The 14205-nt window shown below is 37.9% G+C and overlaps 1 protein-coding gene across 1 annotated transcript in view; it reads left to right on the top strand.

Annotated features, from left to right (window-relative positions):
• The first annotated feature begins 9029 nt into the window (after window positions 1-9029).
• Window positions 9030-14205, top strand: part of LOC117435318 (transcription factor E2F3-like) — a 33495-nt gene continuing 28319 nt past the window's right edge. The window contains exon 1 of the mRNA XM_059012771.1: window positions 9030-9594. Within this exon, the coding sequence (XP_058868754.1) occupies window positions 9319-9594 (276 nt within the window). The 5' untranslated portion in view covers window positions 9030-9318. The remainder of the gene's footprint in view (window positions 9595-14205) is intronic.

Here is a 14205-nt window from a genome sequence, read left to right as displayed (position 1 = left end):
TGCGCTCGCACAGCTTCTTTTAAAACCTTATTATTCCTTGGTCAACAGAACTAATTGAAGTAAACGTCATGTTACACTAACCTAACCCTGAATCTAATGTCACTTTTAAACTGTTACTATTATTTCAACACTGTTTGTTTCATAAACTGTAGATAAATCTAACCCCTACCCCTAACCTTACCATAATAAACCTGATGCAGTCACTATTAAACTGTTACAGTAATCCGTCACGTATCCGCCCTAACCATTTATCCACCATGAACAGAGAAGATTACTCCAGAGATTGTAGATCCTACCAAAGTTTTAACTGTGTTGTATGTGCTCTGTGCGCAACCATTGCTGGCAGTGTCAAGTGAGCTGTTCAGTGTGTTGATATGTAAATAAATCCTGTTCATCTGTGGGGCGTATCAGCTTCAACCTCCTTCTCGATCTCCTGCCTGTCACTCAGCAGCTAATGCACGCACCCACACGGCAGACGGCTACTCTGTCACAAGCATTAATACCCGGTATCTTTCTAAACTAGTCATTTAGGAGAGTTCCCTAATAAAATCTGAATCTCAAAACAATAATTGTGTGAATATAGTAAGTGTTACAGCTGTGTATAATGGTATTTAAAACAAGATTCATTTATCCACCTTTTTACATATCCACCCTTACTCTGGTCCAGTGGTGTAGTCGAGGGTATACGCAGGTAAACGGCATTTACCCACTTTTAATTTGGGCACTATAGCGTTTACCAACTTCTCATATAAGGGATACAGAGTTTACTCATTTCTACTCTCCTGTGATATGCAAATCCTGGGTTAAAGACAAGATATTTTAACTTTGAGCATTTGTGTTCTGTTGCTGCCAACAAGACTGACAGCTGACAGGTCTCAGACAGAACTGTGGCGAGAGTAGTGGGGTGTGGCCACTGGACTACCTGTTCTATTTGTGTGTGTGTGTGTGTGAGAGTGTTCTGTGATTGGTTGCTTATGTTCTGTTGCTAGGCACACTGGACCTGCAGGGTGGTGCTAGAAGCCTTCATCCTAGCCCGCAAAAGGACGCTCACAGAACTATGCACGTGAAGCGCATTGTCGGGCCTGTGACTGTTCAGCACCTGAGAGGCGAAATAACTATATGGGGGGCTCTGGTCGGCTGAGGGCCAATAACAATGTATCTGTTCATGTTTATCTGTTTAATCTATCTGTTGAACTCCACCAACAGGGGAGTTTACATACTTTTTTATTTACCACTACACCACTGCTCTGGTCTCACCACAGTTGGATAAACTATGGATTACTGTACTATTTCAACACTGTTTGTTTCACAGCCTCTAGTGGCTACTACATCTGGCATTCACCACCTGAACTGAAAGGTAATACGCAGTAATATCTTCACCTATATTTCATAAATAAATTCATAATTTCTGTATTTTCCTCACTATTTTTTTAAAATTACCTATTGAAGCTTCACGACAAAAACATTTGCAGAATGTGCTATTTTTGAGTGTGTGAGTTAAGTGTACCGTAACCTATAAAACTCACCACACATTTTCATAATGGGCCATTTCCATAACAGGCATTTTTGCCCAACAGGCAAAATACAATTCATTGATCAGAAAGCAAAACAACACATTTAGGTTAGGAAATGAGAAGTGTGTTTCTATGATGAAAAGGTACATTTATGGTCAACCATAGATAATGAGCAAGAATCCTAGAGAACACTAGGTCCTGGTACTGATCATGTGACAATGTGATACTCCAACACTGCCAACCCCACTCCTATACTACATTTATTTTCAAAGGTGAGACAAAGTTTGAATGGAATAAGAAAGGTTGTTTAGTTATGGCACTTATGATTCTCCAGACAAGTTCAAAGCCAGGTTTAGAGAAGTAAGATAAAAATGTGTTATTGTAGCAACATAACCACTCTGAACACCTTAACATTGTAAATTAAATGACATTTAAAACGACATTTGAAACCACGTACATTTTGACATTGTGAAATTGTAAAATACTAGTTTTTCTTATCCATATTTATGTTTCATTTTTGCTTTAGGATGATTTTTTAACATTGCAAACAGAATACATCATTGCGCTGTGATATCCATTAGCCTGAAATATTCACTGGAAATCTCCAATGCCTTTTGGCTCATCTTGATGTTTTAAATGCCAAAAGTTTTGTAAAGACACATTTTTAGTGTGAGTGGCACAAAACAAAAACTCAAACTACTCTATTGCGTTTAATTAAAAAGGAAACATAAAATCTCCTGCAAACCAACAGACAAACAACACACACATAATCTGTAACAAAAGCTCAAAATATCTTTCCAAAACATGGAGGTACCAGGTAGACAGCAAATTATTTTAGACACAGAATTCAAATCATACTGTGTCTGACTGCATAAGGTGCACTCGTTTTGAGGGCTTCAGGATTTTGGTAAACAAATCTTACTTCATATTCAAATACCATAATAGAGAAAAGTTTAAAGTATTGCATGCGGGCAATAAAAATGTGCATATAAATATCATATGGGAGATAGTGAAATTGAAGAAGGGAACTATGAAAAAGACCTAGGAGTTTATGTTGACTCAGAAATGTCTTCATCTAGACAATGTGGGGAAGCTATATAAAAGGCTAACAAGATGCTTGGATATATTGTGAGAAGTGTTGAATTTAAATCAAGGGAAGTAATGTTAAAACTCTACAGTGCATTAGTAAGACCTCACCTAGAATATTGTGTTCAGTTCTGGTCACCTCGTTACAAAAAGGATATTGCTGCTCTAGAAAGAGTGCAAAGAAGAGCAACCAGAATTATCCCGGGTTTAAAAGGCATGTCGTATGCAGACAGGCTAAAATAATTGAATCTATTCAGTCTTGAACAAAGAAGACTACGCGGCGATCTGATTCAAACATTCAAAATCCTAAAAGGTATAGAAATGTCAACCCAGGGGACTACTTTGACCTGAAAAAAGAAACAAGGACCAGGGGTCACAAATGGAGATTAGATAAAGGGGCATTCAAAACAGAAATTAGGAGGCACTTTTTTACACAGAGAATTGTGAGGGTCTGGAACCAACTCCCCAGTAATGTTGTTGAAGCTGACACCCTGGGATCCTTCAAGAAGCTGCTCGATGAGATTCTGGGATCAATAAGCTACTAACAACCAAACGAGCAAGATGGGCTGAATGGCCTCCTCTCGTTTGTAAACTTTTTTATGTTCTTATGTTCTTACCACTTGGTGTTGTTGCAAAATAAATGGGTATTGCCTGAGCCTAGAAAACAAAATCATCAACAGCAAACATTAAGGACTTTGTGAAATTGTTTTCAGGCAAATGAGAGGTAAGAAATGTTTTTAAAGCTTTATCATATTGAAAAAAAGAAATAATGTTAATAGTTGTTGTTAGTTATGGGCCTCCAAATAATTAGAACGATCTGATGCAAATGTAATTAGTTTAGTTAATTTAATTTGATTACCTGTTTAATTGTTTTATTAGTGTCATCTGCCTGGTAGGTATTTAAACAGGAAAAAATGTTTGTTTAGGGCAGTCTCCAGTCTGTGGGAAAAGAGCTGGCATAAAAAAAAAGGAGAGAGAGAGAGAGAGAGAGAGAGAGAGAGAGAGAGAGAGAGAGAGAGAGAGAGGTTTGAGTGTGTTAGTGTGTTTTAAAAATGTTTTGTTTAATCAGTAAACGGCTTAATTAGAAAAGTGAAGAAAAGTTTAGTTCGTACTCCATGTGTGAGTTAGGTTTTTGTTTTGTTTTGAGTTATCTTTTATTTCTGTAACAATAAAATGGCACAAAAGTGCTATTTAAAACTTTGGTTTATGTGTCTGGGTCTGTTAAAAGGGGCTACGAATCTGAAAAACAGTGAAATCTTTCAAATTATGTTTTCAGTTGATTAACATCTGATCATTGAGGTTTGAATATATACCAAAACACTGTCTGCCTGTCAGTCATAATGAGAAGCAACTGGTTGGTTACTGCCAGACAAAAAGGCCCTGAAGGGGTTGGGACAACTTCACTCTAATGACCCAGGAAGTACAAGACAGTCTAAAAGTATGGCTTGCAAAAATAGATGCCTATAACCTCCTGTACAACCAGATTTCATGAATTAAATCAAAAATACATGTTTGTGAAAACATGTGTTTTTTTCAAAACTGCACATTTGAGACCAAGAAAATGAAAAACTTTAGCAGAATAAGAATGATAAACAAGTGGTTAGCTGGCTGGTGGGAGCAAGAAGGTCTTGACTTCATAAAAAAACTGGGAGTGTTTTTTGGGAAAACCAGGATTATTTTCAAAAGATGGCCAGCCTTTTTCAGATGATTGTGTTAACTTACGCCTAGCTTTATTCAATATTAGGTCTTGTGGCAGGACCCGGCTGAGTGGCGATGTCCCCAGACCAGGAAGTTGACACACAAACACAGGTACTGTGAATTGAAGTGCTGGTGTGTGTATTTATTATTTATTATTTATTATTTATTATTATTATACAAAATTAAATTTTAAAAAAGGCACACAAAAAACTACAGCTCACATAGCAAAATAAAAGTTTGAACAAAAACAAATCTGGAACACACAAAAACACTGGCACCAAAACAATTATCGTGCTGGTCCTTCCAGCACGAGTAGCTATTGTTTTTGTTAATTTAAATCTTTACCTCCTGTCTCCCTCACTCATGTTCTCCACTCTGAACACCTCCATATTCAGCCAAAGCTGTGGGTTTTTATACAGGTGGCCATCTGCAGATTAGTAATAAATTAATCAATCTGGAGAGGACCGCATTCCGCACGAGTTTAGAGAAATGGGGCTTTAACCCCATCCACGCTGCCAAACAATAACAAACAAAACATTGTATTTTAAATGAACACAAACCAATACATTTAAATCATACTTCTACAACAATAATAACAATAAACCATTACTTTTAAACCATAATACATTTCCACAATATATTTACCAGCAGGCCTTTGCCCTGCCCCAATGATTACAGACAGGGCTCTCCTGTCCTGCCACAGGTCTCTATCAAATGAAGCTTCCTTAATTCATGATTTTTTTTGAGATCATAAACTTTATTTTATTTATTGAACTTACTGTTGATGATAATATTTCTCTGATTAAGGCTTCTCCTTCGAATTATACTTTTTTTCAGAACGCAATAGTAGCGTTGGGGGCTAGACTCGCTACTATTTTTTGTGCAAATTACAATTGTAAACAAGAGAGTTGACGAGTACTCTTTATATGAATCCTTATCTTTAATGTTTAATAGTCAATTACCTGTTCTTAGATCCAGCTCTGGATCGTTCAGCTGTATAATAATAACAAACAGTGTATTTTTTAGACAAGACAGAACCAAAGCAAAACAAACACTCACAATAACAATTCTCCCGTTCTCCTTCTGGTTCACCATTAACCATACAAAAGGAACAGATCACTTCGCTCCGTCTCCTTTTGTACCGCCAATCATGACCCCTTGGTTAACGATTGCAACAGCTCCTCCAATCTGCGGCTGCCATATCATTTCCCTTCTGGGTCGATGATTTAGTGTACCATAGCTCCGCCCCCTTTCTAGATGACCAACTTCCGCCTAACCCTGGCAATTAATTGTCTGGCCATCCAGTCCAGGGCACTCTGTTCCCTTTACACAGCACCCTCACAGGTCGGGAGGGAGATGTATCACTGTGACAGAAAGACAATGATTCTTGGTGGTAAATCTCCCTCCTGACCTGTGAGGGCACTAAGTAACAGGAACAGAGTACCCTGGACTGCTTGGCCTGACACCGTTCCTAGGGTTAAAAGGAAGTCGGTTATTTAGAAAAGGGGCGGAGCTTCAGTACATTAACTCATTGACCTGGAAGGGAAATGATGTGGCAGCCGCGGATTGGAGGAGTGGCTGCAATCGTTTACCAAGGGGTCATGAGTGACGGTAAAGTAGGGGACGGAGCGACACAATCTGTTCCTTTGTTTTGGTTAGAGAACAACCTGGAAGGACCTGTGTTTGGTGTGGAGAAAATCGTGAGTGTTTTGTTTTGTTTATTGTCGTTCCAAAATAATACTGTTTGTGATTATTTAGACGGCTAAACATGATCCAGGAGCTGTCGCTAAAGGCCAGCACAGACCTGGACAACACTGCACTTTGTTTGCACTAAAGTACTGTATTTTCACCACGAGCATTAGAACACGCACTGTGGATGGGTGTTTGTGTATGTGTTACGTGTGGGTGAATTAAAATGGGACTGTTATTATTTTGGGGCCAACCCGTGGATTACAGATAAGCAATACAACCATTAAACAACATTGCACCTGGATTATAATTGTCTGTCTGTTTATTGATCACCTGCACCTGCACACTGTTAACCACTTTGCCACAATCACCAAGAATCATTTTGTCTCTGTCACATGCTTTTACCCAATAAGAATGTGGCACACACTATTATAACTTGCAGAATAAATTCTTTAGCTCCAACAAGTTCTTCCAATTTAGTGAGACTATCACCACTCACTGCTACCCACTCTCTGTCTACTGATGAGTTAGTTGACAGATATAACCACTTTTTACCAAGTACGTTTGATATAGTGGCAACAGTTAAAACTCGAATGGTCTCTTCTAAGCAAACTGTACCTTGGGTTAACAGTGCCCTATACAAAATTAAGAGGGAATGTTGAAATTAGAATGTAGATGGAGGGCTAATAAATTGCACATTCACTGTGATATTTGGAAACAACGTCTATTAAAGACGTTGAGCTCTGAGGACAGCCAGCCTTTGTTATTTTTCAAATCTTATTGATGTTAATAGAATCATTTTCTTTGATTACACTAAAGGATTTGACTACGTTAGTGATGCAGATTAAATCTGCCACCTGTTTCTTAGTTCCAATTCCAACTAGATGCCAGATGATGTATTTCGTTATTTGTGTGACGATGTTCTTACTATAATAAATAGATCTCTGTTAACTAGAATAGTTCCAGTTGCCTTCAAAACTGCTTTGGTTAAGGTAAGGCACGACTAAAAAAATAATTGTACTGTACGAGTAATTTCAGGCCCATTTCTAACTTGCCATTAGTAGCAATGTCCTTGAGAAATGTCAGTCTGGGTTTTGATCTGCTCATAATACAGAGACTGCTCTTGTCAGAGTGGTGAATGACTTACTGATGAGTGCAGACTTTAACTCTATATCTATTTTTGTTCTTTTAGACCTTAGTGCTGCATTTCATACTGTGGATCATGACATTTTAATTGATCGCCTTAAAAGCTGGGTTAGTCTGACTGGGACTGTTCTAAACTGGTTTAAGTCGTATCTAACTAACAGACAGTACTGTACTTTGTTTATTTAGGGGAGTCTCTATCAGGATTATCTGATATTACTTGTTTTGTCCCCCAAGGCTCTATTCTTGTTCTAATATGATTTTCTTTGTTTATGCTACCACAGGGTTTAGATCATTCGTAAACAGTGTGAATTTTCACTGTTATGCTGACGACACACAACTTTATATTTCTGCAAAATCTGGTGACGCCACCGATATTTCAGCTTTACCAGGTGTTAAATGTGACACACAACCACCTCCATACAGTATATCCCCAGCAGAGGATAATAAGAGACACCATAGACACAACATATTAACTTATTATATCACAAAAAGGAAGATTGTCCTGAGGAGCTACAATTAAACATTAACAAGGTTGTTATGTTCTATGCACAGGGTGGCACCTACTGTATACAAAGAATAAGGTATTATGATAAATTCGTAAAAGTGATTGATTGATTTCTTATACAGGATTTGTATTCATCTGCATGTATTAAGTTTTTCAAACAACCAGTTGTAACATTTTCCAACAATTTTCTCAATGTAATTAGATGGCAACAACATCAGAGGAGTTTGATCAACCTGGTGAAGATTGCTTAAAACTGTCAAAATCAACTAGTTGCTTGAACAGTTGCCAAAAGAAGTTGAAAGTTGTCTTGTGTTTCGTGGGGTTAGAGTTTCTCATTGTATTGGTTAGAGTAGCTACGGCTGCTATCCAAAACCTGGTCATTTGAAACTCACCAAACACATTTCTTGATGATATACTTTTATATGATACACACAGCTTTATTATTTTATTTACAGAATAACATACTTGTTATTATTGCAGACAACTATCCACATCTTATGGGTCCCCATCAAAGTTAGAGGAATGAACTTTGAATATACACTGTACTATACTACATTTAATTTTCTTTTTTTTTTTTTTTTTTACAGAACTTCCCAGACAATACTTAGTATATCATAGTTTGTTAAGTCCTTGGCTTGGAGCAAGTTGCAGTAGCTGGACACCAGGATGAGAATGCATATTAATGGATTGCTCTGCTGTTTGGATAAATAGAAGAAAAACACTTTCAATAAAGAATTACAATATATATATATATATATCTATATCTATATCTATCTATCTATCTATCTATCTATCTATCTATCTATCTATTTATATATACAGTACTGTGCAAAAGTTTTAGGCAAGTGTGAAAAAATGCTGTAAAGTAAGAATGCTTTCAAAAATAGCCTTCAAAACAGCATCAATTCTTCTAGGTACACTTGCACACAGTTTTTGAAGGAACTCGGCAGGTAGGTTGATATATATATATATATATATATATATATATATATATATATATATATATATATATATATATATATATATATATATATATATATATATATATATACCTTGTACAAACGAAATGTAAATTATGATCTTGGAAGGTTTAAATGAAACCAATGTACAGTTATTTGAAAGGATCGCACGCAGCTCTTCTGAGAGGATTCCCCAATGCTCTGAAACAAGAAGGGAATCCCCTAGAACTCGTCCAATCTTCTTTTCTGTATGTAAATAGCTTTCTGTGGTGCCTTGGCAACCGTTTACTACACTGGCCAATAGTTTTTCAAAGCTTCCCAACTCACGCTTTGATTGGTACATTATTATGGCTACGCCATTGAAAGAAGGCGGAGACGACTCCGCAGCTGACCAATAGCTGAAAATATGCAAATACCGTTCGAAAAGTCCGCGGGAAATCTGAGTTTCGCGGGAGGGCCGTTCGCGCGTAAACTGTATCCCTTCATTCATTGTCAGCTTCCTGGAGCCATTTTTCAGCAGCAGAAACGGTAGCTCTATTCAGGTTCAAATCCATTGCATCTGCCCGTCTGCATTCTCAATATAATTTCAAAATCAGGAATATCGGTACAGTAGACTCTGTTCTATCAGAATCAGTCAGTATTTGTGATCTCGCCCTAAAGGATTTGGATAAAATCGGCTCCAAAGTAAAGGAGGGACAAAGGAAACTCGCTCCAAATAAAGATGAGAAAGGGAATCCCAACAGCCCAGGAGAAAGTAATAGTTACAGGGGTTGGGGGTTCGTCGATGGACAGAAGTACTGTGATAACCGGGTTTACTGAGAATTTTACTTCTAATTTCCCTGCCGGTACATATATCCAGATCCTAACCTCGCCGTCCTGTCTTACACAGACCGCAAATGTCTGTGTATCAGATCAGTCAGCTGGCAGTTTGATTTACTCCACTCCTCACGGACCAACAAACCGAACAGGACTTCGACCTGCTTTAGGACGCCCTCCGGTAACAAACCTACAGTTTTTTTTTTAATCGTTCATATTCTGAAACAAATAATGCTACCGTTAAATTTGTTTAAAATGTTTAACACAACTGCAGTCTGTGAAATGTTGTATACACACATTGTTGCTATAGCATTGCTTACTGTAAGTCTGTTTGAATAACTACACATTTATTTTACCACGAGAAGATAGGCTACCTAACCCTGACCTTTTTATTGAAACTTATTTGAATGGCCTAAAAAAACAGGGTTACACCCGGATGGAAAAAAAAAGGTCAATGGTACACTACCCAGCGTCGTTTACAAGATAGTGTTTTTAAATGGTTGAGTTTTAATCTGCAAAGCAGTCATGACACTGTTAAAATAACGTCTTTATGAATTCGTAGATGGACAAGAGACGTTTTATTTCATATATAATTTCCTGTTATATATTGCATCTTTGTTTTGGTTTCGACGAGTGTAGGCCCAGTTTTAGTGTGTTTCGAGGGGGAAGGGAACTGGGTCCTTCTCTGCACCCTTCTCTCTCTCTCTCTCATTGCCACAGATCTCCCCGAAAAAGGGCAAAGTGATCATAGTATCATTAGTGTCTCGTGCGTATGTTTAAATGCAAGTACTATAGTATATAGACTGTTGTATATCGCATGGCAGATACTCTGGGCAGTACTTTTACTTATCAAAGTAAAAGGGGGACACTGTTTACAGCAAAGTTTCATTTTTTTCTCCTTGCACGTTGTACAATACCGTTCACGAATGTGAATGCTAAAAAGAAAATACAATTACGTAAAACATGTCGGTGGTACAAATCCATGCTTGCTTACCTGTGTACCACGCAAAAATATGTACAGGTTTGCTATGTGGAACAAAGGTAAGCTGGCAGTATATATATTTCTGCTGTGTCCTGCCTATTGGACGGGTACTGACTAGCAGGGTTTGAAGCTTAAACAGAAATGTACAAGTTAAATTTAAGGATGGTTTTGGTTTAAATTGACAATGTATAAGCCTTTATCTGAAACTAAACGGATTTTATAAGACATACTTTGACTTGTGCAGAACGACTTAATAACTGAAAATGCCTTTTGCTCAGGGGAAGCAAAATTCTAAACTCCCAGATGTTGAAGGCCAGGAGGCCATGTTGCCAAAACCACACCAACTTGTCATTTTATAGTGACAACCGTGTACAGAAGTAATGGGTGAGTGAACATGCACATGATCGTGGATAACACTATTTTCACCAACATGTGGTGTGCCAATGTGGTTGTGCATTTAGAAAGCCGTACATCTGCATGTATCTTAACATTCAGATTTTACTAGTTCAACTTGTTTTAAAATATTCTGCAAAAAATCAGCAATTGTGCTCAAGCTTCTGTAGATGCATTAAATGCATTAAAAGTACTTCAGTATATTTCTTTGCATGCAGCACAATGGGACCCAGTCGCACTGTTTTTTCAGTGTGAGTTTGTGTTGTACTCTGGCTCTATTCATGTATTTATGATTTGGCACAAATAACAGAGCTTGAAGATACCATCCTATTGCAGCATGCTGTAACACGATTAATCGTCTCACAGTGGCAAGTTTCAAGGGGATAGGCAACCCTACAGCTAAAACCACATTTGAAGAATGTGGCACAGTCCTTGTAAAGTAGAGTACACATTTTTCTTGACTATGGAAGACCAAAGTAAAGGTGGCATGTCTCTGGTGACATAATATTTCAGAGTAACCAATCTACTGCAAACAGCTTAATCAGGTGATGAAACTTGGATATGACATTTTATTAGCATGAGATATGCAGAATACCTGAATCTCTGGCTAAAGCATCAGTATCAGACTTTGACCCCGTTTCAACTGCCTGGCACTCACAACTATGGCTGCCCAGGTCAACAAAACTGGGTGTAGAGAAGAAACCAACTGGAAATTGTTACTAACTCCCCCCCCTTTTTGTTTCCTATGTATTCTTTAAATACATTTCTTTTAAAACAAAATTACAAGTCGGAGCTCCAGACAAAGTTTTTTGCCTTAGGAGCCAATGGCTCCAAGCCAAAAAAAACTTGGTCACCAAATTCAATTGCTTGGTGCCACTTCAGGAGCAAGTTAGTTGCTACCATATTAAACTGCAACTTAATGTCTCTACTCGCTTGTTTGTTGAAACGTTCTGCTGAGTGGTTAATCTGTGCAGCTGATTATTGCAATGAACTCGGCATGTTTTATATTTTAAATATTTTGCAAGTGTTGTGTCTTGAATTAAGAACATAATGTTTACAAACGAGAGGAGGCCATTCGGCCCATCTTGCTCGTTTGGTTGTTGGTAGCTTATTGATCCCAGAATCTCAAGCAGCTTATTGAAGGATCCCAGGGTGTCGGCTTCAACAACATTACTGGGGAGTTGGTTCCAGACCCTCACAATTCTCTGTGTAAAAAAGTGCCTCCTATTTTCTGTTCTGAATGCCCCTTTATCTAATCTGCATTTGTGACCCCTGGTCCTTGTTTCTTTTTTCAGGTCGAAAAAGTCAACCTTGTCAATACCTTTTAAAATTGAGTGCTTGAATCAGATCACTGCGTAGACTTTTTTGTTCAAGACTGAACAGATTCAATTCTTTTAGCCTGTCTGCATATGACATTCCTTTTAAACCTGGGATAATTCTGGTTGCTCTTCTTTGCACTCTTTCTAGAGCAGAAATATCCTTTTTGTAACAAGGTGACCAGAACTGAACACAATATTCTAGGTGAGGTCTTACTAATGCATTGTAAAGTTAACATTACTTCCCTTGATTTAAATTCAACACTTCTCACAATATATCCAAGCATCTTGTTGGCTTTTTATAGCTTCCCCACATTGTCTAGATGAAGACATTTCCGAGTCAACGTAAAATCCTAGGTCTTTCATAGATTCCTTCTTTAGTTTCAGTATCTTCCATATTATATTTCTAATGCACATTTTTGTTGCCTGCATGCACTACCTTACACTTTTCTCTATTAAATGTCATTTGCCATGTCTGCCCAGTTATGAATGCTGTCTAGATCAATTTGAATGACCTTTGCTGCTGCAAAAGTGTTTGCTGCTCCTCCTATTTTTGTGTCGTCTGCAAATTTAACAAGTTTGCTTATTATGCCAGAATCTAAATCATTAATGTAGATGAGGAATAGCAGAGGACCTAATACTGATCCCTGTGGTACACCACTGGTTACCTCACTCCATTTTGAGGTTTCTCCTCTAATCAGTACTTTCTGTTTTCTACATGTTAACCACTCCCTAATCCATGTGCATGCATTTCCTTGAATCCCTCCTGCGTTCAGTTTGAGAATTAATCTTTTATGCAGGACTTTGTCAAAAGCTTTCTGGAAATCTAAATAAATCATGTATGCTTTGCAATTCCATTGTTGATGTTGCATCCTCAAAAAAAATTAATCAGGTTAGTTAGACACGATCTCCCTTTCCTAAAACCATGCTGACTGTCTCCCAGGATACTGTTACCATATAGGTCATTTTCCATTTTGGATCTTATTATAGTTTCCGTGTGGTCCAGTGCTTAAAGAAAAGGGCTTCTATCCAGGAGGTCCCCGGTTCAAATCCCACCTCAGCCACTGACTCATTGTGTGACCCTGAGCAAGTCACTTAACCTCCTTGTGCTCCGTCTTTCAGGTGAGACGTAGTTGTGACTCTCCAGCTGATGCATAGTCCACACACCCTAGTCTCTGTACGTCGCCTTGGATAAAGGCGTCTGCTAAATATACAAAATAATAATAATAATAATATAATCAAAGTCAGGCTTATTGGTCTGTAGTTACCTGGTTCGGTTTTGTCTCCCTTTTTGTGGATCAGTATTACGTTTGCAATTTTCCAGTCTGTCGGTACAACCCCTGTGTTGAGACTGTTGCACGATCTTGGTTAGCGGTTTGTAAATAACTTCTTTCATTTCTTTGAGGTATTATTGGGAGGATCTCATCCGGCCCAGGGGATTTGTTTATTTTAAGAGCTCCTAGTCCCTTTAACACTTCTGCCTCTGTTATGCTAAAGTTATTTAAAACTGGATAGGAACAGGTCGACATGTGGGGCATGTTGTCCGTATCCTCCTTTTGTAAAAACCTGTGAAAAGTAGTCATTTAATATTTGCTATTTTTTTTCTTCGTCTATGATTTTGCCATTTGTATCTGCTTAGATATTTAACCACCTCTTTGAATGTTCTCTTGCTGTTATAATATTGGGAAAAACATTTTGGAATTGATTTTAGCCCCCTTAGCAATGCTCATTTCTATCTCTCTTGGCCTTTCTAACTTTCTTTTTGACTTGCGTTTGCAGTTCCTAGAACTCTTTCTGTGTACTTTTTGTTTTTGGTCCCTTTTTAATTTTTTTTCTATTTTACTCCAATCTACTTCTAATTGTGTACCGTTGTAACATGGAAAATAGCATGCTGCAGCTCCCATGCTCCATGTCAGTGAAATCCTGATCTGACGGCATGTAGCACAGACATATTTTTCAGTGAGTTGGTTCTGCTATTTACGATATTAAATACTAAATGTATATACAAAACTTGAACACACATGGTCACTGTTGCATGAAACTGGGGTTACCTTATTCTGCTGGTGTTAATACAGCACCTCTCTCCACTAAGCATTTGTAT

The sequence above is a fragment of the Acipenser ruthenus genome, chromosome 3 (assembly GCF_902713425.1).
Source record: "Acipenser ruthenus chromosome 3, fAciRut3.2 maternal haplotype, whole genome shotgun sequence".
NCBI lineage: Eukaryota > Metazoa > Chordata > Actinopteri > Acipenseriformes > Acipenseridae > Acipenser > Acipenser ruthenus.
Note: the sequence above shows the minus strand (reverse complement) of the source record. Positions and strands in the feature narration are given on the sequence as shown.